This window comes from Xenia sp. Carnegie-2017, unplaced genomic scaffold (genome assembly GCF_021976095.1).
Source record: "Xenia sp. Carnegie-2017 unplaced genomic scaffold, XeniaSp_v1 HiC_scaffold_6, whole genome shotgun sequence".
NCBI classification, from domain to species: Eukaryota; Metazoa; Cnidaria; class Anthozoa; order Malacalcyonacea; family Xeniidae; genus Xenia; species Xenia sp. Carnegie-2017.
Window position 1 is genome coordinate 4,540,144 of NW_025813526.1, and position 27,793 is coordinate 4,567,936.

Below are 27,793 nucleotides of genomic sequence, written 5' to 3' on the forward strand. Positions count from 1 at the left end.
GAATTAACTTATATTTCTCAATAAACTGGGCCGCATCCTTGACGAAGTCTGCGGTTTTAACACACACGCAATGTTATCAGAAACTAACTGTAACGCGCTTAATTCCAATCATCCAATGTATACTACTTTTATAAACTTCTGGATTAGACTTATCATTCTTATCATATGGGTGTCGCATCCTTGACGTAGTCTGTGGTTTTAAAACCCATGCAATATTATCACAACACACATAATATAAGGAGAATAATTTTTTATTAAGTTAGTCAAACATAACGATACACCGCAAGTTAAAATATGGCGAGTAGGCAAAATTCTGCAAAAAACCGTCGAGGAGGACAATATTCTGTTGCTGGTTGGCCCAACGGAAAAAGTTGTACAAACAGTCAACACACAGAGGGTGTCTCAGTACATCGTTTCCCCATGAATGACAAGGAGAGGCTGAGTAAATGGACAAAATTTGTTAGGAGACATAGGCCAAAATTCGTTCCTCAGCAGTACTCTGTGCTATGTTCAATGCATTTCGCAGATTCTGCATTCACCGTGAACGCAACAGTTGCAAAATCGCTAAACATGAGACGACAATTGTGCTCTGATGCTGTTCCAACCATAGACTCTGTAAAAGGCATTTCAATCCAAGGTGATAAGAGCAATCGCGACCGCAGAGTTGTAAGTACAAAATTATACAAGTTAAATTACACAAGTTTGTATGCACAACCTCGCTTCCAATGTTCGAGGTTCTAAGCCATTTGCGTCTTCTTCGACCGACACAAAATTCTCTCCGACTGCGTTCGCAAGAGGTTCATTTTCGTAAGGATTTACAACTGAATTAGCCACAATTGTATCCTCATCGCCGGAATTCAATAGTAAATTTTCATTTGCCATATCTGAGTTTTCAGTATCCGAACTGCGTTCGCTTTCACTGCTTGAAGAACTCATATTTTATTGTGTATATGTGTTAAAAATCTAACCAAATACTAGTAAATCAATGCTCATACTTCGACTTCCGTCCTTTTAATTACGTCACATCCGTATAATATTTCAGTTATAAAAATTCGCTCGCGTAACCCAACTTTGAGCAAAAATTTATTGATGATCCCGTGCTTCAATATGCATAAAAATTATACCAAAGTGATCAGGAAAGATAGAACTATTTGATTATAGAAAAAAATCGATACACAAAATTTCATTTCAGTAGCACTTTAAAATATATATGCAAGATGACAGAAGTTAGTGTATTAATCAAGGTGTATAGTTTCAAGTTAGATGACGGAAGTTAGAGTATTAATTAAGGTGTATGGTTACAAATTACATAGGAGTGTTTTCGATGTATGGCGGCAAGAGGAAACAAGCTCGTTGCGTTTATTGAGGGATGAATTGGATGGCTGGTAGAGGATGAAGAATTTTTCTTTGAGGCAAAGGTTGCATCTTTTACTGGTGCTGTTGTATGGTTTGCTGTGTGTGATGATGTTCCATGAGATGTCGTGGTCAATATTGCTGTCTTTAAGGGTCCAAATGTGCTTACTGAGCTCGGTTGAGTTTCGTATTTTTTTGTGGCGGAAAGAGGCAGTGTGATTTCTATGTCTAGTCTTAAATTCGTTTTCTGTAAGTCCAATGTACGTCTCAGTTGTGTAATTGTCTTTGCGTTTTACAGTAGCTTGGTAAGTAACGGATGACTGCAGGCAGTTTCCGTTAAGTGGGCAGTTTTGTTTTTGTCGGCAGTTGCATGTTTTTGTATGTGTCTTTTTGTTCGTGGTGTTGTCGTTAGTTTTGTCTGATGTTCTCAGTATATGTTTGTTATGGTTGTTGATTATTTGTTCGATATTGTTCATGCAGCTGTAGCTGAGTTTCATGGTGTTACGGTTGAATATTTTCCTGAGTTTATCGTCTATGGGGAAGTGTTTGTCGATTAATGAAAGGAATTTGTGGCCAATGTTCGTGTAGACGTTTTTGCTAAATGGAGGGTTGTACCAAAGTATATTTTGTCGAAGTCTGTTTTTCCTTTTGGTAGTAGCGTCTGAGTCAAATTTTAGTGTGTATCGGTATCCGTTTTCGTCCAGTGCTTTTTGGTATGGTGCAGTTATTTGGTCAAATGATGCTTTGTCGGATGATAGGGATGATTGACGTTTGTTGATGGCGGCGGGTATGTTCTTTGTTATGGTTGGTGGATGGTTGCTTTCGCTGTGGACGTATTGCAGAGAAGTGTTGGGTTTTGTGTAAGGTCGATATGAAAAATTGTTAAGATTGAAGGTGATGTCAAGGAAGTCGATGATTTTTTTGTTTGCTTCGATAGTTATGCGTAGTCCACTGTTGTTGAAGATGCGGCATATTTCCTAAAAGCCATCCACATGGAAGACAAAAATATCACATCACGACAGGGTATATCTGACAGAGTAGAAGCCACTGCCCATAAAAACGCATTCATAACACTCAAACACCATAAACCAAACTTTACGAATAAACCAACCTGCCTACTTATCAACCCAACAAAATGTGAAATTGGTAAAATTAGCAAGAAAATACTGGACAGAATTAACAGCAACATCATAAAAACAACCTCATTCAACCAATGGAAAAACTCATCATCTGTGATCCAGTGGTTCAAATCTATCAAACACAAAAAAAAACGTCCGACAAAGCATCATTTGACCAAATAACTGCACCATACCAAAAGCACTCGACGAAAACGGATACCGATACACACTAAAATTCGACTCAGACGCTACTACCAAACGGGAAAACAGACTTCGACAAAATATACTTTGGTACAACCCTCCATTCAGCAAAAACGTCTACACGAACATTGGCCACAAATTCCTTTCATTAATCGACAAACACTTCCCGATAGACCATAAACTCAGGAAAATATTCAACCGTAACACCATCAAACTCAGCTACAGCTGCATGAACAATATCGAACAAATAATCAACAACCATAACAAACATATACTGAGAACATCAGACAAAACTAACGACAACACCGCGAACAAAAAGACACTTACAAAAACATGCAACTGCCGACAAAAACAAAACTGCCCACTTAACGGAAATTGCCTGCAGTCATCCGTTGTTTACCAAGCTATTGTAAAACGCAAAGACAATAACACAACTGAGACGTACATTGGACTTACAGAAAACGAATTTAAGACTAGACGTAGAAATCACACTGCCTCTTTCCGCCACAAAAAACTACGAAACTCGACCGAGCTCAGTAAGCACATTTGGACCCTTAAAGACAGCAATATCGACCACGACATCTCATGGAACATCATCACACACAGCAAACCATACAACAGCACCAGTAAAGATGCAACCTTTGCCTCAAGAAAAATTCTTCATCCTCTACCAACCATCCAAATCATCCCTCAATAAACGCAACGAACTTGTTTCCTCTTGTCGCCATAGATCCAAAACACTCCTATGTAATTTGTAACCATACACCGTAATTAATACTCCAACTTCCGTCATCTAACTTGAAACTATACACCTTGATTAATACACTAACTTCCGTCATCATCTTGTATATATATTTTAAGCAAGTATTTTATTCATTAAATCTCCTGAAGAGTGAGCAATCACGAAACAGGCTTGTCGGGATAAATCTGTAGTTTTGTGATTTTTCTCAACACCACTACACATATTTACGCTCTGCTCTTGGGCATCGAGCACTGTTTTATACGGAAAATCATAAATTATAAACTTCCTATATATATATCTATATATATAAATCTATATATAAATCTATATGTATATCTATAATATATATATATATACCTATATATAGGAAGTGTTGTATATATATTTTAAGCATATAAGTATTTTATTCATTAAATCCCCTGAAGAGTGAGCAATCACGAAACAGGCTTGTCGGGATGAATCTGTAGTTTTGTGATTTTTCTCAACACCACTACACATATTTACGCTCTGCTCTCGGGCATCGAGCACTGTTTTATACGGAAAATCATCAAACATAAACTTCCTATATATATAATGTATATATATATACATATATACAAAGTGTATAACAATGTGCCCTCCCGGCTATCACCATAGTAAAATGGTGACTCCTGCACTTGGGACACAGGATGTACGGTTACACATTGTATGGATTGTATTGTAGAGTCACCAGAGCGCTCAAACCTATATAGGTGAGCAATGCATAAAGCGAATGCGGTGAACGTCTCTTTATGAGACTCTCTACGCAATCCGAGAGCGCTCAAACTGCGCAAGCGCAGCGAGCGTAATATACAAAGTGTATAACAATGTGCCCTCCGGCTATCACCATAGTAAAATGGTGACTCCTGCACTTGGGACACAGGATGTACGGTTACACATTGTATGGATTGTATTGTAGAGTCACCAGAGCGCTCAAACCTATATTATATATATATATATATATATGATAAAGATAAGGATTCTCTGGATTTTATTTTGAAATAAAATATATATATATATATATATATATAGGAAGTTTATAATTTATAATTTTCCGTATAAAACAGTGCTCGATGCCCGAGAGCAGAGCGTAAATATTGGTAAGGAGAAGAAAATACACAAAAACTACAATTTGATAAAGTAGCTTGGTAAACAACGGATGACTGCAGGCAATTTCCGTTAAGTGGGCAGTTTTGTTTTTGTCGGCAGTTGCATGTTTTTGTAAGTGTCTTTTTGTTCGCGGTGTTGTCGTTAGTTTTGTCTGATGTTCTCAATATATGTTTGTTATGGTTGTTGATTATTTGTTCGATATTGTTCATGCAGCTGTAGCTGAGTTTGATGGTGTTACGGTTGAATATTTTCCTGAGTTTATGGTCCATGGGGAAGTGTTTGTCGATTAATGAAAGGAATTTGTGGCCAATGTTCGTGTAGACGTTTTTGCTGAATGGAAGGTTGTACCAAAGTATATTTTGTCGAAGTCTGTTTTCCGTTTGGTAGTAGCGTCTGAGTCGAATTTTAATGTGTATTGGTATCCGTTTTCGTCGAGTGCTTTTTGGTATGGTGCAGTTATTTGGTCAAATGATGCTTTGTCGGATGATAGTGAAGATAGACGTTTGTTGATGGCGTCGGGTATGTTCTTCGTTATGGTTGGTGGATGGTTGCTTTCGCTGTGGACGTATTGAGAAGAGTTGGGTTTTGTGTAAGGGCGATATGAAAAATTGTTAAGATTGAAGGTGATGTCAAGGAAGTTGATGATTTTTTTGTTTGCTTCAATAGTTATGCGTAGTCCATTGTTGTTGAATATCCGGCATATTTCCTTTTTAATGTTCTCTGTTTCTCGTGGTGTGGTGTTTGAAATGGCAAGTCCGTCGTCTCGATAAAGTCCTATGTCTGTTGTGATGTTTTGTAGTTGAGAAAGGAGGTAGCTTCCTACGAGTTCGCATGTCTCAGCTCCGTCGAAGCTACCCATTGTGACGTCGAATGTAGAGTTATATTTCTTTGCCAGGGTTGTTTGTTGTGAATAAGGAATGAATTCTTAGCGTGTATAATGATGTTTTTCGGCGTTTGTGATGTTGTCGTAGGTTGAGGCAAAATCCAGTGCTTTGTTTAGTAGGTCTTGATTAATGGATGGGTAAAGTCTACGATGTCGAAGGATATGAAGGTGACGTTTTTTTTGTGTTTGATAGATTTGAACCACTGGATCACAGATGATGAGTTTTTCCATTGGTTGTATGAGGTTGTTTTTATGATGTTGCTGTTAATTCTGTCCAATATTTTCTTGCTAATTTTACCAACTTCAGATTTTGTTGGGTTGATAAGTCGGCAGGTTGGTTTATTCGTAAAGTTTGGTTTATGGTCTTTGAGTGTTATGAATGCGTTTTTATGGGCGGTGGCGTCTACTCTGTCAGATATACCAAGTCGTGATGTGATATTTTTGTCTTCGGTGTGGATGGCTTTTATTGTGTCGGCGTTTGATTTCTTGTATGATTTTGTGATGTTTTGTTCAAGGAGGTCGTAGTATGTTGGCTTGTCTAGTTTGTAGAAATTTGTTGTTTTGTCGGCAGCGATTAGAAGCTTCGTTTCGTGTTTCATGGTAGTGGTGTGGTCTTTCATTTTGTTAAGGAATGTGCTGTTCACGTCTTTAAACTTTATCGATTGTATCATTTTTGTCATGTCTTTCTCGAAATCTTTTAGGTCGTCGATCGGTGGAGGGTTTTTAGTACACTCCTATGTAATTTGTAACCATACACCGTAATTAATACTCTAACTTCCGTCATCTAACTTGAAATCATACACCTTGATTAATACACTAACTTCCGTCATCATCTTGTATATATATTTTAAGCATTTAAGTATTTTATTCATTAAATCCCCTGAAGAGTGAGCAATCACGAAACAGGCTTGTCGGGATGAAATTGTAGTTTTTGTGTATTTTTCTCAACACCACTACACATATATATATATATATATATATATATATATATAAAAGATAAAAGTTTCTCCGGATTTTGAATGATTTTTATTGAGCTTTCGACTCGTTTCTTCGAGCCTTCATCAGAATGAAAATATTAGCTCAATAAAATCATTCAAAAGGAGAAACTTTATCTTTATATATTCAATGCCTGGATTACAAATTTTCAAACTATATATATATATATATATATATTTTGAAAATTGGATATGATAAAGATGAGGATTCTCTGGATTTGTTTAAAATTTTTTTATTAAGCTTTCAACTCGGTGCTTCGAGCCTTCGTCAGAATGTGACAATATATTATTTACAAAGATTTTGTAGGCGTTTGGAGCGTCTGATTGGTTGGTTAGTAGTTGAGTTGATATTATTGGATGGTACAAGATGCGTTGTCATGGTTTCGGGTGTATCGATTACGTTAATGAAATTCGAGTGTTTTATTTTAGTCGTTGTGTTATTAGTTTGTTGTTTTGGTTTTGTTTTTAGTTGTGAATAGATGATGGGGATGTCAATATGTCTGTTAATTGTGTTGTTGTCTTTGCTGTACCATGCCTCTTTGAATTCTCGTGCATGTTTTGTATGTGCGCGTCCAAGAAGTTGTGTTTTTGTCCAGTCAAATGTGTGGTTGGTATCGTAGATATGTTCTGCTGGTAGTGATTTTGGGTCGCGTCGTTTGATGGCATTCTTGTGTTCAGTGAGTCTTGTTTTAATTTTCTTGGATGTTTGTCCTATGTACTGTTTGGGGCAATCTTTACATGGTATCATGTAGACCGCGTTGGTTGTGTCGAATGTCGTTGTTCGGTCTTTATGTTTAGTGAAGTATGATTTGAGTTTGTGTGTTGGTTTATGTGCGATGTTTATTTTGAATGGTCGGAGTAGTCTTGATGTCATTTCTGATGTTCCGTTTATATATGGTAATGTCACTATTTTTACTGGTTCGTCTGTATTTTCGTTAGGTTTTTCAGTTTGTGGTTTGTTGTGTATTTTGTTTAATACTTTGTTGATAAAGTTTCGTGGGTAATTGTTGTTTATGAATGTAGAGTATAAGTAGTTGCGTTCATTCTTCTTGGCTTCTTCTGTATTGCAGTGTGTTTTAATCCTGTTAAAGAGAGTTCGTATGCAACTAATTTTGTGTTGTGTTGGGTGATTGCTATTAAAGTTGAGTATTTGGTCTGTGTGTGTATTTTTGCGGAATACTTGTGTGTTTAATGTGCCGTCATGTGATCGGGTAAGTAGAATATCAAGGAAGGTAAGTTGTTTGTTCTGTTCTTTGTCCAAGGTGAAGGTTATGTTCTGTGTGGTGTTGTTTATTGTGTGTAGAATGTGTTCTGTTTTGTTTTTTTTGACGATAGCAAAGATGTCGTCAACAAATCTTCTCCATAGTCTGATGTGTGCGTTGTTGGTGACTGACTGCTTTTCAAGGTGTTGCATAACAGCTTCTGCAAGGAAAGTGGATAAAGGAGAGCCCATTGGTGTTCCTGAGATTTGTCGGTAATATGAATTTTGGAAGGAGAATTCAGTGGAGAGGCAGAGCTCGAGCAGGTCGATGATATCGTCTTGGTCTAGTTCGGTTGTGATTTTCCATGAGTTGTTGTTAGTAAGTAGTTCGTTCGTGACTTGTTTGGCTATGTTTAGTGGTATGGATGTGAAAAGTGACACTACATCGTAAGATATCATGATTTCGTCTGGTTTTAGTTTTACATTTTAAATATTGGTGAGGAAAGTTGTGGCATTTTTGATAGTATGATGTGATGATTTAACTAGTGGGTGCAGAATATAAGAAAGATATTTTGATAGTTCATACGTGGGAGATCCAGGAAGAGATACAATTGGTCGTAGCGGGTTGTTTTCTTTGTGAATCTTTGGTAGTCCATAGAATTTGGCGGTGGAGGAGTCGTTGGGTCGGATTCTTTTGTAGACGGTTTCGTTAAGTTTCTTTTTGTCTTTTAGTTGTTTTAATTTCTTGTTGATGCGGTTGGTAGTGGTTTTGTTGGGGTCTGTTTGTAGAGGTTCATACGTGTTGGTGTCTTGTAAGAGGGTCGTCGCTGTAGTGTTGTAGACACGCCCCTTAAATGTGACAAGGACATGTATATATATAGGAATGAGGAATGTTGTTGACAGACAGATATTAGAGAGCACAATAGATAGATACTAAAGGAAGAAGATAAATTCTAAACATTACATTGGCGACGAGGAATAAAATACCAACGCAAACATGGCAACATTTTTATCTCCCATGCCACATTTCAATCCGGATGAAGAAATCGGAGGAAACATTGCAAATAGATGGCGCACGTGGTTGGCAGATTTTAAAACATTTTTAACAGCCAGTAATATAACAAATAGAACTCGGCAACGGGCTTTACTTCTTTATCAAGCAGGACCCCGAATTCGAGAGATATTTCGACAATTTCCAGACCGGAGAAGATGATGATTTTGCTAAAGCGGAAATACTTCTTACGGAGTATTTTGAACCACAGAAAAATCAGTTATATGAAGTTTACAAATTTCGACAAGCAAAGCAAGTAGAGTCCGAAACAATCGACCAATTTCACAAGACTGCGCTCATTATCTAAAACTGTGAATTTGCTGATGCAGATTTTGAGATAATGGTTCAAATTGTTATTGGTGGACGATCCAGTCGTGTACGAAAACAAGCATTAAGAGATCCTAAATATACCTTAAAAGATCTGTTGCTTGAAGCAAGGCGTGAAGAAACAAGTAAAGTACAAGCGGCGGACATCGAAGAGCATTTGGACAGCCACGTTTTACATACACTAAAAAAACCTACAAATAAAAACTCCCAAGCCGATAAACCACAGAAGATATGCTTTTACTGTGGAGGTAACTACCCCCATTTAGACAAACCGTGCCCAGCGAAGAACAAAACATGCGCCAAATGCGGGAAGTTAAATCATTTTGCAAGCCAATGTCGCAGCCGAAACTTGCAGAAAATCAAAACACCCGCTAAACCACGCCAAGACATACGACCGGTAAAGGCTGATGAGGAGAAAGATAGCAGCAGCGACAATAATTCGGAATACTGTTATGCGGTTTGTAACAACAACAAGCCTAAACGTCCTGAAACGTCAATATCGCTCAACGGACTATATGTCAGAATGACAATTGACACTGGCTCAAGCATAAATATAATCGACAAGAAGACTTTCCGGAACTTTCGAAATACTGAGCTTGAACCCACATCCGTGAAAGCATACCCGTTTAACTCAAAAACGCCAGTCAAGATGGAAGGGAAGTTTCGTGTTCTTGCGGAGTCAAAACACAAGTTCACAGTTGCTACTATATATGTGACATCAGACGATGGCGGCTGTTTACTCAGCTCGGAAACAGCGCAAGAACTTGGACTTGTAAGCATAAACTTGAACAAAATTAACACATCGCCAGAAAACTCAACACTTACAACAAAGGATACAAAGCTCCATCACATTTTGGACAAACATGCACCTGTCTTTGACGGACTTGGGAAGTTAAAAAATAAACAAATTAGACTAGCAATTGATGACTCCGTGCTCCCGGTTGCACAACCACAGTGACGAACACCGTTCCACCTACGCCTGAAAGTGGAAAGTGAAATACACAGATTAGAGAACGATGACATCATAGAGAAAATACCTGAAGGCATGCCCACTGACTGGTGGTGATTGTTCCTAAGCGTGATGGTAACATTCGATTGTGTGTTGATATGCGGATAGCAAATACGGCTATCAAACGAACCAGACATCCAATACCAACTGTGGAATCTGTATCCATGGAACTCAATGGAGCACGTATATTTTCAAAGCTTGATCTTGCTCAAGCATACCACCAACTAGAGCTATGTCCAGCATCCCGCAGCATCACAACATTCTCAACTCATTGCGGTCTCTATCGTTATAAGCGATTAAACTATGGAACTAATGCCGCAGCTGAATTATTTCAACATAATCTGCAGGAAACATTGCTAGGAATTAAAGGGGTCAAGAACATTGCTGACGACATAATCGCATTTGGAAGTAATAGAGCAAACCATGACCGTGCACTGGATGAAGTTCTTACCCGATTACAAGATCACAATCTCACACTTAATTGCCAAAAGTGCAAGTTCCTGAAGAAGAACCTTGAGTTTTTTGGGTTATTATTCTCAGAACATGGGGTCTGCCCGGACCCAAAAAAGGTAGAAGCTTTCGTTAAAACTACAATACCCACAACGGTCAGCGAAGTGAGAAGCTTACTGGGGATGGAAAATTACAGCTCTAAGTTTATCCAAAATTATGCTTCCATTACGTAAGTGTGCGCACTTTGCATGGACGTGGGAACACCAAGCAGCTTATGACAAGTTAAAAAATGCAGTAACCAACAGTCCAGTTATGAGTCATTTTGATACATCAAAAGAAACGTCGGTATTAGTGGATGCAAGCCCAGTTGGCTTATCAGCCATATTAACACAAAGAGATCCTAAAACAAACGCCGATAACGTGATCTGCTATGCTAGTCGGGCTCTTTCGTCAGTAGAACAACGATATTCGCAAACTGAAAAGGAGGCCCTTGCTATCGTGTGGGGTATCGAACACTTTCACATCTACCTATTTGGGGCATCGTTCACCCTGATCACTGATCACAAACCATTACAACTTATCTATAATAATCCTCGGTCCAGACCTCCCGCCAGGATTGAGCGATGGTTATTGAGACTTCAACAATACAATTTTCAAGTCATTTACAGACCAGGTGACACGAACCCTGCAGACTTCTTATCCAGACACCCACAATTATAGACTCCCAAACGCAACATCGCCGAAGAATACATCACGTTTGTCACGACAAATGCAGCTCAAAATGCCACCATATCAATTGAAGTCATCAAAGAACATACGACCAAAGACATAAGTCTTCAGGCGGTAAGAACAGCGGTCGAGTCGGGTGATTGGAGCAATCAGTCTGTGAAACCATTTCTTAACATCAAAGATGAAATATCTGTGGACAACACGAATGGCATACTCCTACGAGGAACGCGGATTATCATTCCAACAACCGTAAAAACAAGCGTTGTGAAGCTGGCCCACGAAGGCCACCAAGGAATAGCCAAAGCTAAAGCTTTGTTACGCCAATACGCCTGGTTCCCTAATATGGAGAAGGCCGTCAAGGATGAAATTGAAGCCTGTCTACCATGTCAAGTAAATGGATCAACCAGCCCACCAGAACCATTAGCAAGTCCAGAAATGCCAGAGGGCCCTTGGCAAACCATCCATGCTGACTTCTATGGTCCGCTCCCTACTGGACAATATATCATCGTGCTGATCGATAAGTATTCGCGATACCCAGAAGCCGAAATAATCTCAAGTACCTCCGCCAAAGCACTGATCCCTGAAATAGATGCTATTTTTGCACGGCATGGAATCCCATTAAAGTTCAAATCTGACAACGGTCCACCGTTCAACAGTAAGGAATTCTCCAAATATCTACATAAACTTGGGGTGAAGCACGAGATATCAATCCCGGAGTGGCCGCAAGGAAACTCAGAGGCCGAGGCATTCATGAAGCCTTTAGCTAAAGCGATCAAAACAGCCCGTGCGGAACATCGCAATTGGACACAAGAACTTTCAAGATTCTTACTCAGCTATCGCACTACGCCTCATTGTTCAACCAATGTCCCACCAGCTCAACTACTATTTAACCGACCATTGAGAGGTATCCTACCAATGCTAAACCCCAAGGACAAAGTGCTAAATAGACATAAAGAGGCGCAGGCGAATGATTTTGAAGCGAAATCGAAAGGAAGAGAATTGGGAAACAAAAGAAGAAGAACTAAAGAATCAGATATCAGGGTGGGAGACAAAGTCCTCTTAAAACAAAGGAAGAAAGATAAATTCACAACAAAATTTGAGCAAACACCATACACAGTGATTTATCGTAGAGGAGCTAAAGTAGTCGCTGAGAACCATAACCATCAAATAACCAGAAACACATCGTTCTTTAAAAAGATAAGAGACAAGTCGAGAGAATCAACTGATGAAGATGAATACAACATCCACGAACAGCCGTACAGACACAACCAATGCGTACCAAAATGTGAAGAACCAGAACACATCATAGAACCAGAACCAGAAGAGCCAGCTCCAAGGAGATCAACCCGACAAAGAAAAATAACAGAACAATATGGGAACTCAATAAACCCTGACTTTGTTATCCGTTAAGTTGAGGAGTGATGTACTGTTGTAGACACGCCCCTTAAAAGTGACAAGGACATGTATATATATAGGAATGAGGAATGTTGTTGACAGACAGATATTAGAGAGCACAATAGATAGATACTAAAGGAAGAAGATAAATTCTAAACATTACAGTCGCTTTGTTGATGTAGTCTGATTTGTCCATGATTACAGTTTTGCGTCCTTTGTCGGCTGGTAGTATGACTATGTCTTCGTCGTTTCGTAAGTTTCTGATAGCTTTTTGTTCTTCGTTGTTAAGTGTGACTGGTCTTTTGAGGCAGAGGTTTGTCGTTACTTTGTGGCGAATGTCTTCTTTGATTTCATCATTTGAGTTGGTGAATTTCAGTGATGATTCTATATATATATATACAAAGTGTATAACAATGTGCCCTCCCGGCTATCACCATAGTAAAATGGTGACTCCTGCACTTGGGACACAGGACGTACGGTTATATATATATATATATATATATATATATATATATATGAACTAAAATAAAATGGACAATTGTTTGCTGTCGCTACTCGAAGTTTCACGCCGTAGGGCGATCTTCAGGCAACTGACAGATTATATTTTATTTGCTGACTATATACATCGACTAAAAGGTGTTAAGTTACATGACGGCATGCACTAAACTTTTGTTTGCTCCAAACAAAAACCAAAGAACCTGCCGTCTTTGCCTTGAAGAAAGGCTACTTATCCTGAAAGGACGTAAAAAGAACATTTTAAATAAACGTTCCGATATGTTTAGTGCATGCCGTCATGTAACTTAACACCTTTTAGTCGATGTATATAGTCAGCAAATAATAAATAATCTGTCACTTGCCTGAAGATCGCCCTACGGCGTGAAACTCCGAACACAATTGTCCATTTTATTTTAGTTCATTTTATCTTCTTCTAATATATAGAATATTGAGCGCTCTTTTATCCAGGAATATTATCCATAATAATATATATATATATATATATATATAGGAAGTTTATAATTTATGATTTTCCGTATAAAACAGTGCTTGATGCCCGAGAGCAGAGCGTAAATATGTGTAGTGGTGTTGAGAAAAATCACAAAACAACAGATTCATCCCGGATGAATCAGTCCCGGATGGTCACATTATGTTTTATGCTTTGCATCAATTACTATCATATACTTTCAGACAACATATCAATATAAGTTTTTTAAAGAAAAGATAAAAGAAATGGCTCAAGAGTATACCATTTACAAAAAAGTTTTAGAGAATTTGGTAACAGTTTTACAAAGTTATTTTAATGGAAAAGCAATCGTTTCAAATAAAGTATGCAGTTTTAATTGCTTTAGTAAATATGCTTTTTCTCAAAATCTGTTTATGGACAGTGCTGTAAAGATGAGTTGCAAATGAATTTGCAAGCATGTGAAAGACTGGCAAATGTATTGAAAAAGATTGCAAACAAAGATGAAAGTGAAATTTTGTATGAAGTCTTGTATTCATCTAATGAGAAACGCGCTATTTTGGGATGTGATTCAGATAATAAATTAATTTTAAAAACACAAAAGTCATCCCGTGTTGTGTATGAAAGTGGAACTGTTTATATAAATGATGATGATGATGATGATGATGATGAAGATTGCTTCAAACCGCCGATCTAAACAATATTGCAATGATTGATTGGACGGATGAATTTTACGAAATATATTCAGAAAAGATGACGATTTAAAAACTATATGACAAAAATTTCGACAATTTGTTGGATTTTGTCGTGATTTATTAAAAAGTGAAGAAGAAAAGAAAAACAAACTAAAGTAAAGGAAGCTAAACAAAAGTAAAAAAGAAATGTCTACAAAAACTGTGGCAGGCAAGCAAAAACGAAAAAAAGATATTGAAAATGGTAATGAAATTGACGCTATTTATGTATTGAAAGAGTTTTCTAATAAATTGGATATTTCAATATATGATTGCATTACTTATCATAGTGACTTGATGAATGAAATTTTAGAGGAAAAAATTGGAAAGAAACAGGATTTTGTAGAATTTTATAAAAAATATGGAAATGATAAAATTGAAAGAATATATAATGACATTTTTCTTTCAGTTCTTGATTTTCATTATCCTCCAACATTTGTGAATGATGATGATGAGAACGAAGAAGACTAATAATTTAATTAACGATGAATTAAAAAAGAGCTGAAAGATTATTAAAAGGTGAACATTTGGAAGATAATGAACAAAATATATATAATTTGTATCAAAAGAAAAGGAAAAAATTTAATCGTTTAAATATCAATGTATGAAAAAATAATTTATGGAGTATTGATTTAGCTGAAATGAAAGATTTGGAAAGATATGACAATTTGCATTATTTGTTATGTGTAGTTCACGTTTATTCAAGATATGGTTTTGTTCATTTATTGCAAAATAAATCTAGTAAAAATATTATGAAAAATTTTGAAGATATTTTATTGAGGGAAAATGAATTTCCTAAAAACTTAGTATCAGATGAGGGAACTGAATTTTTAGGGCTTCGAAAAGAAGTGTCAAAAAAGTATAATTTTAAAATTTAAAATACCTATAAGATATATACAAACAATAGCACAGATGATTAGAAGAACGATTGATTTGTTGCAAACAAGAAACGAAAAAAAATTGAAATTTATAAAAAATGCTTACATTTAATTGTAGAAAGATATAACGAATCTCCTCATTGCAGATTACTTTTTGACAATCTTTCACCATATGATGTCCATTTAGGTGGAAAAAAATAAATTACATTAAAAGATTATTTAATTTTTCATACAAAAAAAAGGATAAAAAATTAAATATATTAAAGAAAAATGATAAAGTGCAAATTTCAAGAATGAAAAATATTTTTGAAAAAGAAAGCTTAAGACAGCAAGATTTTTTATATAAATAAAGTTTTCTTGACGGATCCTGTTACTTATTAACTTTGTGATGACAACGGTGAAGAAATTCAGGGGAAATTTTATCGTGATGTATTAAAAAAGGTTTAAAAATGAAGAATATTACATTAATTAGTAATGTCAATAATAAAAAATGGTGAAAAAAACTATATTAATCATTTTACTACAACATTACCTGGTCAAATTGATGCATTAAATAATAACAAATACATAACTGTGTTAGATGTTTTTTTATACAAAAACAGCAAAAAATATTAATGAAGATGAATGCTGATGTGATTTAGAAATAAAATTTTCAAAATAGTTTATTCAAACGGATGTTACTACTAAATAAAAGTTTATATCCAATATTGAAGTTTAATCTACCAAGAATTAAAATATCATCGGGTATATATAACAATAAAACAATATACTGTTTTTGAATGATTATAAAAATGATTATATTTTTTCTATGAATAAATATGGTAAAAATGACATAATATTAACAAATGAATATAACACTGGAATGTCAAATTGATTAAAAAATGGAAATTAAACTACGGCCTGTTAAAATATCGCAAAATATCATACAACATACTTTATCTCAAATTTTTTTATATCCACAGATGGATATATTATACCCATTTAATTTAACAGGAATTAATAAAAATAATATTTTATATCGAATAGTGTTTAAAACCAAAAAACTTCAAAAAAGGTGGTATTACTTTAAATATTCATTCAGGAATTCCATTTAAATTTACTCATTTTACAAGTGAAAATGTACAAAAAGTCCCAGAGCTTGTTGAAGTACCTTAGGTGCAAAATTGTTTAACAAACAGTATAAGAAATTGCAATAGCAAACAAAATAATATTTCATATTAATTATTAAAACATAAAATTTTTTTTATATTTAAATGGAGGGTTATCTAAATTAGATGCTAGTGCTAATTTTAATTTGCAATCCTTGCAAATAATGGAATATGAAAAAGCCCCTTCGATTCTATTTTTAAAATTTGTAATATTTGGAGTATGCTTATCCAAGTAATAACTACATTACTAACAAAGAAATAGATATACTTCTTGATTTATAATTTGGAGAAAATAATGAATTAAGCTGTATTCTGTATCGATTTATTGTGCAGTTCCGTTGCCATTAGTCTGGCACTAAGTTTAATCCAAATATACCATAGATTCTTATACAGTGAATAAAAATTTACTTGTTGTCAATATTTGCAGTTTATGAGCATTTTGCCATGAAACATCAATAATTTTTGTTGCTGTGAAACTTAATTGCCGCCTATGTTTCTCTTGGTTCTTCATGCAACAAATACATATAGTACTAGTTCTAGTCTTTTAAATGTTTATTATTGGCACTGTTTCAGATTTCTATTGAACTAAAACAGTAAGTTAAATATGTATGTGTACTTGTTTGAAGCGGTAGATTTACTCTGTCATTATTGATAGAATATTTAGTATTGAGTCATGCTCATAAACTTACCTCAAAGGAGATAGTATGTACGTAGTTTCGTTTGCCAATATATCCGTTTACACATGGCTAATATCCAAGGAACACTTATTGTCGTTAGGTAAATTTCCTTATCTAATATATATAGAATAAATAGAGTAACTATTCTGACCAATGATAGTATTTTTTATTTGTAATGAATGCTATAAATATTGCACTGTAAAATAAAATCAGTTCGTTCATGAAGTTTACTTGTAGTTGTTACTAAAAGTGTATTTTGAAAAAAGATATCGCAAGTGACACAAACCCAACATTTTAGAAAAAATTATGTTTTCTCATCCTACGTTGAGGAAATGCATATATCTAGCCACAAACTCAAAATGCGGTTGAAACCAAATGATATCCTGTGCGTCAGATACTTTTATGTACTCTATCTGCTATTCCAGTGCTTGCGCTTAAATTCTTGCAATTTAATAAGTTTTTCTCAGTCAATATTCTACCTCCACAATGCTTGCTTGAAGGAAAACTGCAATATTCGGTATTCTCTGCTACAACTCAATTTGAAGATAGCTTTATGCAATTTCTTAAGAAGCAAATACTAGTAATCTACGGAAAATTAGTGAAAATAATGGGATCTTTGCCCTTGGAATGTTTAATTCATTTTAAAGAAGAAAGTGGGCAACTTACAAATTTTACCAAAGTTTCTTTTAAAAATTTTTTGGAATGCAAAGAAATTTGGATGACTCTTGATGGTCATTAGAGGGAAATTGATTTTGGCAAGTACATAAAAGAAAACAAACCTATGTCACAAATGGAATCATAATGCAGAAATTGTCAGTTCAGAAACACATAACAATGAAAAATTCCAGCATCAAAAAGTCACAGCGAACTGTTGAGATGCCGTATACCAACATCGCACAATACAGTATTGGGACAAAAAAGACTCCAATCTTTTGTCATATCAATGAAATCACTCATTCCATTCTCATTGATAGGAACCATAACATAAATGAAACGGCTCACAAGCTTGATTTAGCTTATGTTATAACTGGCAGGTGGGTTACCTGCCTGTTATAAACGTGCCACCAACTGAATATTCCACAAAAAATGAAATTCTTAAAATAAGTAAGAATATCGCAGAGAAGCTTGACTTACAATATACAGTAGCTAACTAATACATATATATATAGTTTGAGCACTGTCAGATTGTGTAGAGTCTCATATCGAGACGTTCACCGTGTTCGCGATATGCAAAGCTCACCTTTATAGGTTTGAGCACTGTGGTGACTCTACAATACAATCCATACAATGTGTAACGGTACGTCCTGTGTCCCAAGTGCAGGAGTCACCATTTTAATATGGTGATAGCCAGGAGGGCACATTGTATATACACTTTGTATATTACGCTCACTGCGCGTGCGTAGTTATAGCACTGTCGGATTGTGTGTATATATATATATATATATTATCGCAGGCTCATGTTTTTTTATTATAAATTGTATTATGTCTAAGAATAGTCATAATACAATTTATAATAAAAAAACCGAGAGGGTCGTTTTTTAGTCAGTCAGCGGTTAAAAACCAAAAAAGAGGGTGAGCTGTGATGATGTACATATACATATATTAAATATTAAAAGTAATAAGAAAATAAGATATATATATAACAACTATATTTTAAAAAAGGCATATTTATTTTTCACCACATAATATTTCATCGTCTGAAGACCAAAGTCCAATTTTAAAATATGTTATAATAACAAGGAAGAAAATTGACTTTACCCTGATAAAAATTTTAACCATGCGAATGAATACAAACATCATGATGTGAAAATCTTTAAATCAAAGTATTACTTTTATATTCGAGTGCGATAAAGACTTTGATGAAGAAAAAGATTTAAGACAAATTATTATGAAATCAGAGTACATATTTAATTTCATTTATAATGGTGGAATGATTATTTTTAATAAAAAAATTGAAGATGAAAAAAATTTAATTTCAAATTATGAAGGGATGATAATCAGGGAAAAAGATAGTATTGACATATTTCTAGAAAAAATGGGTGAATATTTTTATTATCATGATGAAAAAAAATATATATACACTTTACACAATTGGATTTAATAAACGCGTTTTACAAAAATATTATTGAAAAAATTGTAATAGTAACCATATGACATGTATGTATAAATAAAGATGTGGTACGTATTATATATCAACTTTGAAGTCTGGGTGATATTTTAGTGCTAATTGCATAAATATCATTTCTTGCTGGTAATAATGCCAGATTGCTGCAGTAGAATTATAGTACTCATAACTGAAATTTCGGAAAAAGTGTTTCTGTCTTTAGACGTAATTTTAAGACGTAAAAAGTATTGTAGAGTTTTATAAAATAAACATAGAAATGAAAATAAAAAAAATATGTGTCTCATATTGAAGCATTTGTTATCACAACGAAAAAAAAATACACATTTTATACAATTGGATTAAATAAACATAGACATAATTTAGACATAATTTTAAGATGGAAAAAGTATTGTAGAGTTTTTGAAAACAAACATGGAAATAAAAATAAAAATGAATAAATATCTCATACTGAAGCAATTATTAACGTATTAAAAAAATATTTGGATGAAAATGATGATAAACATCAACATTTTGAACAAATGAAATTCCTTATGAACAGTAATATTGAAAAAATATTTTATGTCCCCGAATAAGTTGAACATGCATAAATATAGCTTACCTTCTTCATGTAAAAATAGATTGATGGAAAAAAATGTCTAGGATACAGAAGTATCAATGTATGTTTATAAAATGTATACACTATAAAAAATATTGTTCCTTTTATTTTAAATGTTGTGAAAAATATTATCCATGTCATTTTTCTCACAATAAAAATCATTTTGCAATAAAAAAGTCAATCCAAAAGACATTTCCTGGATAATATGTAATTTTTGTGGATTTGAGCAAAGAATTCATCAATATTGTATCCAGTGTAGAAAAAAGTTGGCTGACTATTTTTGTGTGGATTATAATGATTATTATTCGAAAGATCCTCATCATTGGGTAAAATGTGGTACTGGTAGAATTGGATCACATAGATCATTTTATTGTGATATTTGTGAGATCATTTTATAAAATAATACTCCATTTTGTTGTTTAAATCAATTTCATTGTTGAGTTGTTTTAATTCATCAAGTAATTTTTTCTTTTTTCAAATAGTTTAGTTAAAAATTTATTTCATCCTCATTATTACATATGATATTTCCTTTTAAAAGTGAATAAAACTCTCTACTAACACAATTTTCTTTGCTGTTAAAATAAAGCATATTGCAAGAGTATTCAGGTTTATTATTCTTTGTGTATTGATTTCTTTGTGTATTCTTCAAGTTTTTTTTGTGAGGTCGTCCTTTCTTTTTTCATACTTTCAGTAACATCCATCAATTTCCTTTTTTTCTATCCAATCAGTATTATTCTTAGGAGGACTTGTAAATACTTATTTAGGATGAGCAAATACTTGATCTTGAACCAATTGTTCAGGTTGATTAATTTCATCGTTTTCTAATTCTCTTATAATAGTACCTGGTGTGGGTACATCGTAATAATTTAAGAGAGTTATAAGTGTTTGGTGACATAATACTTGTGTCTGTAATTGGAGACATGATATTCATAAGGTTCATAAACGCATGGTTTTTAGGAGAAATTTTTGATGAATAAACATTCTGAATCATGCTTAGAGGACTGATTTTTGTATATTATGATGTAGTATTCAAAGAAGATTTTTTTTGAATAAAATCTTTAGTAATTTGCGATTGTTCAGAATTTATTTTGCCATCACTTTCTTCTTATAAATCTTCTTCCATAGGCTGTGGAGACTCTAGTGACAGTGATGTACGATTTTAATTTTCATAGTAATTTGTCTCAGTATTATATTTCCAATTCGGTAATGGTGTTTGTAGACTTACTTGCTCATTTCCTCTTTGTTCTTCTTGAATTTGATTTCTTTCCAAATTGATGATTCAATTTGTAGTTATAGTTGGGAACTTTTATAGTTGGTTACTAATTAGGATGCGTTGCATTTTTTGACTTCAATCAAGAGCTACTACATGTTTTTATTACCCTATACGGCTACTATTTGCATGATGACTTTGAACGTTTCATATTATTTGCATGCTTAAATATTGTTTGTTTTTTTTTACAATTTTATAAATTTTTTTAATGATTTGCCTTTCTATTCAAAAAAAATTTTGTTTTTTTATATGAAATGCAAAATTCATAAGAAATTCATTAATTTATGTGAAAAAATCATCTATTGCTCATATATAAAAGAAATGTCGTTTGAAATCATATGCATTGAATATCTAACGTATCATAGATTTGTTGAACTTGTTTTATGTTGTATAATGGAATCAGAAAAATCAACTCCAAACACATCAGAAAAATCAAGTCCAAACATATAAATTTGGCAGAAAAGAAAAATTTTTTATATGTGTGAAGCACAGATCTTATAATATGCTAGATACAAGTTGAAGCCAGAATACGCAATTACATCGCCGTTTAACTGATTTCAAGTGTAGCTCAATTTGAAAGCATCAGCAGCGATGAAGGCTTAAGATACTGGACTTTGCACATCTAAATATCGTATCACAGCACAATCTGCAAAAGCGTGGCTTAGTTTGTGTGGCAAATATACACTGTAAATTTTAGGGAGTAAAAGTTATCTTTTTTTAGGGTAATATTTACTAGCTTCAGATGGGTAATTGACTAAAGGGTAATATTTTGTCTAAAATCTTGGGTGGCTTGCTATCCGTGGTTTAAATTTTACCCTCAACATAATGGTAATGTTTACAATGACCCTCTTTGGGTGTAAATGCAACATGTGGGTGTAAAAACTACCCCATGCGTTTGGTGTGATGCCAAGTGCAACGCATTTTTTAAAATCAACATGGCGCAATTAAGCAAAAGTGAAAGAAACATGCCTCCTCGTCAACAGAGTCCAAACCACTTTGTCGGAATATTAACATTTATGGTCTATTTCTCCAAGATTTCTTGAAGAAAGTAAGTATATCATATACAGTACCGCTCGCGTATTTGTTAACATACGCTACGCGTATGATATGCGTATCATACGAAAAATATACGCGTATGATACGAGAACGATACGCGTATGATACGAAAAGGATACGCGTATGATGAGCGTATAATGCGTGAACGATAAGCGTACGTATGATACGAGGATGAAACGCTGTGATACTTGATTGAACTTTGTTCATCGTAATGAGCGGCACTATGGTGACATATAGATGTCATCAATATACACTTAAGAAATTTTCACCATGAAGGAGTTAAAAGGAAGAATAAAACAATTGGGTTTTTATAAATGATACCATTCAAGTTCATGTATGTTATGCATTCATAAATTTTGGGTTGCTTTAGTTTCAACGAAATGTGTTTATCTCACGTCGTATCTAAGTATACATATGACTCATCAATGACGTATATAGTTTGTGACACATCCTATGAAAACGGAAAGTAATTGTGATTAGCTGGTTTTGAGATTCATTCAAAGTTGCGTGTGCTATAAACATAAGAAACGACACACTAACAATTGCTTTGTAGCACAATGATGACATCAAAAATTATGTTAACAAATACGCGAGCGGTAGTGTATATATATATATATTGATTTATAGTATATTTAAATAACATGACGTAATGTAAGAGTTGTAAACAAATACTTAATACATGCTCTCATTACTCTGAAGCTCTGAACTCCGTTGTATCTTGAATAGCCTCTTGTATAAATAACCATTTAAGATATTTGCGTACTATGGAAAAGGCTGCATTTAGGTCATTTTGGCAAAATGACCTGGAGATAGAATCTTAACAGTCTAGGGTTCCGACTATTTTTCTTTTGAGTACGTTTCTCTTTACGATTGTTGCTCTTGATCAATTCAAATGCAACAGAGGTTGTGTTTTGTTTCAATGGGAAACATATTTTCCTACTAGAGAAGGTTTATGCTTCTGATTATGTTTTAATTCATATTATGCTCGCCTTTTAATTCAACATAAAAATGCAAAGTTTTGTTCCTTAAATAACAGGTATTTGATATTTTGGACACACAAATATTTTGTTTTGCCCATGAACTGAAATATTAATCAAATGCAGTGGCAATGGGTATAGTAGCTCTTGCTGTTTAATTATCTGTAGCTCAATTGTGTCAACCATTTCATATGCACTGAAATGCTCATGAAATTTGACAGTTCCAAGTTTCTGAGTAATAAACCATGCTCTTTCCAAATTCCTTTCTACCACCAAAATCTCTTTCAATATCACAAAACATGGCATTTCTTCATTGTCATGACTAACCCACAAAACAGATCCAGCTTTGAATTTCTTACCATGAACTGAAATCCATTTTGGTCTAAAATATTGAGAAAAACAATTTGTATTTTTGTTCTGTAAATCTACTTAATTGAATTAGTGCATTAATAACTAACTGCCAAAAGCTAAAAAAAAACTAGGAAAAGGAATGTTCAATCATGAAAATTGCAAATAGTCATTATTTGTATAAATTTTTCTTAAAATTACATTTTTTACTTCTTTATACATGAACAAGTATGTGCAATAACTGCATTTTACCTGAATTTTTCAAAAATTACGTTTTCAATTATTGATAAAAGCTTTGCCATGCTTATTTCACTTAAGTTTCAGTGAGTATTATTAAAGTATACCTGGCAATAGAAGTAGTTTGATGTATGAAGACATCCTGGTTGCTTAATAAGTCATAGTTTTCATGATCTCCTGCATATAGTATTGGACCTTTAAATTTAAAAATTTAAATTTACATTTGTAATTCATGCTCATTTCTTGCTATAGCTCCTTTAACCCTATATTAACCCTTGTTGCAAATATGCTACATTGGGCAACACTAAAGAATTCCTACAAATTTTGCAATATTTTTTAACTTTATTCACCAGTGTAGATTTTTTGCTACATGTTTGATGCTAATTTATATTAATAAAGCATGTAACCCCCCCCCCCAGCTACTATTTTTTACAAATCAAACATGGCGGATCACGAAAGAAGGCATGTGCGACAATCTGAGGCAATTTTAATTGCATTTACTGTTTTGAAATATGATGATTTGTTCCAAAACCTTTGATATTTTCAAACAAGGGCCTTCTCTAGACATTTCGTTTCATCTTTTGTTCTGAATAAATGCATCTTTATGTTCATAATTTTTCAATGAAAATCCTTGTTCCAAATCTGCTACATTGGTCAATAATTGATAAAACGAACTACTTGAAGTATTTATTGTAAGTTGAGTTTTTGTTAAATTTATTGAAATATTGCCTATTTAAAATCAATCTTATGATACTTTTAACATATTAACTACTGTATAGAATGAAATTTCATACTATGGCTATGGTTTGTTCTAAATATTAGTTGATACATTTTATAAATGTATTGATCCATATATGTTTTTTTAGATGTCAAATCGCTTTGAAGATATAAGTGAGATCATTGATTATGTTATCGGTTCAGAGAGTGAGTTGAGTGATTTATCTAGTGATGATGAAGTAGATGAATGGCAACCACCTGGTGATGACAGCCAAGTTGCCAAACAACATGATGATAACATGGATATCCCGGCTACCATTCCTGATGATGAGGGTACAAGCATTGATCATCGTGCTACAGTTTCTGAAGAAGTGCCCCATGGCTCAACTGCAAGAAGAAAAGAAAAACCAAAAAATTTATATAAGTTTGACAAGCGAAGAGCATTTGTTCCACCTTCAAACCTTGAATTCACAGATGCACCACTTCAACCTGAACCCAAAGATGACAGTCCCTACAACTACTTCAAATATTTTGTGACCAGCAACATGTTTGAATATTTGGCTGAAGAATCCAATCATTATGCCCATCAAAAAGCAGGGTTTTCACTACAAGCATCAGCATGTGAACTTGAAACATTTGTGGGTCTGTTTTTTTCATATGGGATTGGTGCAAATGCCTGCTGTTGGTTGCTATTGGGAAACATACATCCATTATAATCCAATAGCTGATGTGATGTCAAGACAGCGGTTTCAAAAGCTTGCTTCCTATATGCACATTGCTAACAACCTAACAGTAACGGAGGAAAATAAGAATGATAAAGTCTGGAAGATAAGGCGATGGTGTGATGATTTAAATTCAAACTTTTTGAAAGTTAGTCCATCTGAAAACCAATGCATTGATGAAGTTATGGTTGCTTTCAAGGGAAGATCAATACTAAAGCAATATCTTCCAAAGAAGCCAAGAAAATGGGGATTCAAGCTTTGGGCTCGATGTTCATCAACAGGGTTTTTACATGTTTTTGATATTTACCAAGGAAAGAATGCCAGAACTGAAGAAGAAAGTAGTGTCTCTGGATGTGGATTGGGTGGAAATGTTTTGAAGTTGTGTTCAACTCTTCCAACAGAAAGAAACTTCAAAGTCTTTGCTGACAATTTTTTCTCCAATTTTGAAATGGTTGCTGAACTAGAAAGAAGAGGATTACATTATGTTGGTACAATCAACAACAATCGTCTTCATGGGGCTCCTCTTAAATCAGAGAAAGAATTAAAAAAACAGGGGAGAGGGTCAGAGGACAGTGTTGTCGAGACAACAAGAAATCTCTCTTTGGTTCGATGGTATGATAACAAGTGTGTCACAATGATCTCCTCCTATATTGGTAATCAGGATGGTAATAATGTACAGAGATATGATAGGTCAAAGAAACAGCATATTAGTGTTAATCAACCATCGATTATTGCGGTTTACAACAAATCAATGGGAGGAGTTGACCTTATGGATATGCTGTGTTCGCTATACAAATATAAGCTTAGAAGCAAAAGGTGGTATATTTACATCTTTTATCATACTCTCACAATTGCACTGGTAAATGCATGGCTCCTATACAGAAGAGATTGCAAAATTCTTAATATCAGAGCAATGCCATTGAGAAAATTTCAAGCTATGGTTGCCTTTGCCCTGTGTAATGTAAACAAACCACAACGTGGACGTCGGTCAATAGAAAGTGCAAGAAAGAAGAGAAAAAAATCAGTAAATCCAGCACCAGTAGAAGACGTTCAATTTGATGGTGTTGATCATTTGCCCATTTATGCAGAGAATGCCGAAAGTGCACGGATGGATTTTCACTTGTTATGTGTGGGAAGTGCAAGGTTCATTTATGCTTGAACAAAAATCGTAATTGCTACACTGCATATCATAGAAAGACATGCTAAAATTAATGTTTTAATGGCATATATTATGTTTTTTTAGAACTAAAACTATTCACTGAACCTTGAGGCTACTTACAATATATATTACCTGAACATAATTAATGTTAGTTTACACCTTATTTACCAATGTAGCATATATGGTACAATAAAGAAATTCTTGGAAAACATGATAAAATGATTTTTTTCTTTTTCGTATGGTTAGTTATGCAAAAAATAAAGTGATAACCAAAGAAAATTTTTTTTCAGAAATAATTAGTCACTATGGTTAATATAGGGTTAAATTATTTGCTGTACCTAGTGCAACTTCAATGCCTTTTTCGAGAAATCCTAATTCATGATTGCCAGACTGCAACTTATAGCAAACCCATTGTTGGTGTCGCATGGCCAAAGTAAATGGTGAGTTTGTGTAGTTACCAATTACAGTGCTCAACTTCTTAAAAAAATGGTGTTTTGCTTCAAATTGCATGCACCAAGCGCGAACTAGAGGGCCCATTCTACAAGTTTTAAATATGGTACCTTGCTATTTGATATCTATTGAAGGGAATACTCTATTACTGTTTGATTTTACAATACCTGATTATAGCACTAGGAATGTGGACCATAAAATGCCTTGTTGGAATTATGCTGTAGTGGGGATAAAGCTCCTTGAACTTATTGTGGTGGTCATTGATTAGGACTTGAAGATTTGCCACTTCATCTTTTGATATTACAGGTGAAGAGCAAAGAGATGTGATTTGTAGCAAACTAAGAAAAAGTTTCCATCGGTCATTTTCTGGAGGAACAATATTTCCAATTATGAGTGGTAAGTGTATTGCCAAGCACCACATCTGAACAGCTGCAATCAATTATAATAAAAACACATACCTCAGCTATCTAGCTGTTGGAACTACATCAACATATTACGATAATAATTATTATAAGCCATTGTGCATTTCCAACGAACAACATACCATGTTGTTTTAAACTGTTGTCATTTGATGATAACTTTGCTTCTGTTATTGGTGATGGTTTGTTGGTGTCATTGTAATATCCAAAGTCGTATTTTGCAAATTTTTCATTCAATGTATCCAGAGTGAAATAACGTTCCTCTCTTATATAATTTTTTAATAATTCCTTTGTTTCGTATTGCAGAATCCCCTCTAAAATGTCATGCATTATGTCTGGTGGTAGGCCACCAACAACATGGTAGTAGCTGCTTAGAGTTAGGATTGATGTACGGTTGATGCCATACACTTTACTGAAGTGTTCGCCATACTGTACAGCTTGAAAAGCATGGGTGTTATAGTTTTCTTTTGTTCTCAAAACAAAGTAATAATTGCGTTATTGTATGTAGAGTAACCACTAACTAATCCAAGTTTGAATTAAGTTGATAGCTGCTGCAATGAGATAAATTTGTATAAAAAATTAAAGCTCAATTTCATATCAGAGAAACTATTATTTTATTCAGTGCTCAAAATTAAGGCCGATCAAATGACAGTAACCAGTTAATAATGGCTGTTGACAGGCCATTATTTTATCTATTTTTTCTTTCAACTGCACATACAGCCTTTCTAAATTCGTTGAACTTTT

At 34.2% G+C, this 27,793-nt stretch overlaps 2 protein-coding genes across 2 annotated transcripts; both read left to right on the plus strand.

The window, feature by feature from the left end:
* The first annotated feature begins 10,106 nt into the window (after window positions 1–10,106).
* Window positions 10,107–12,597, plus strand: LOC124456935 (uncharacterized protein K02A2.6-like). The gene is made up of 2 exons (XM_047007237.1): window positions 10,107–10,577; window positions 11,179–12,597. Exons 1-2 carry the CDS (start codon window positions 10,107–10,109, stop codon window positions 12,595–12,597), a joined length of 1,890 nt encoding a protein of 629 aa, XP_046863193.1.
* Window positions 12,598–24,377: 11,780 nt separating this feature from the next.
* LOC124456936 (piggyBac transposable element-derived protein 3-like) lies at window positions 24,378–25,944 on the plus strand. Its single transcript, XM_047007238.1, has 4 exons — window positions 24,378–24,386; window positions 24,449–24,941; window positions 25,024–25,686; window positions 25,904–25,944. The coding sequence occupies exons 1-4, from the start codon at window positions 24,378–24,380 to the stop codon at window positions 25,942–25,944; spliced, it is 1,206 nt and encodes a 401-aa protein (XP_046863194.1).
* The last annotated feature ends 1,849 nt before the right edge of the window (window positions 25,945–27,793 follow it).

Excerpts from the sequence above, each read along its gene's own strand:
- LOC124456935 (XM_047007237.1), top strand. The coding sequence starts at position 10,107 with ATGCGGATAGCAAATACGGCTATCAAACGAACCAGACATCCAATACCA. Across the intron at positions 10,578-11,178 it reads TCTGCCCGGACCCAAAAAAG|ACTCCCAAACGCAACATCGC; the intron begins GTAGAAGCTTTC and ends CCACAATTATAG.
- LOC124456936 (XM_047007238.1), top strand. Across the intron at positions 24,942-25,023 it reads TGAACTTGAAACATTTGTGG|CTGATGTGATGTCAAGACAG; the intron begins GTCTGTTTTTTT and ends ATAATCCAATAG. Across the intron at positions 25,687-25,903 it reads CTATATTGGTAATCAGGATG|AAGAGATTGCAAAATTCTTA; the intron begins GTAATAATGTAC and ends GCTCCTATACAG.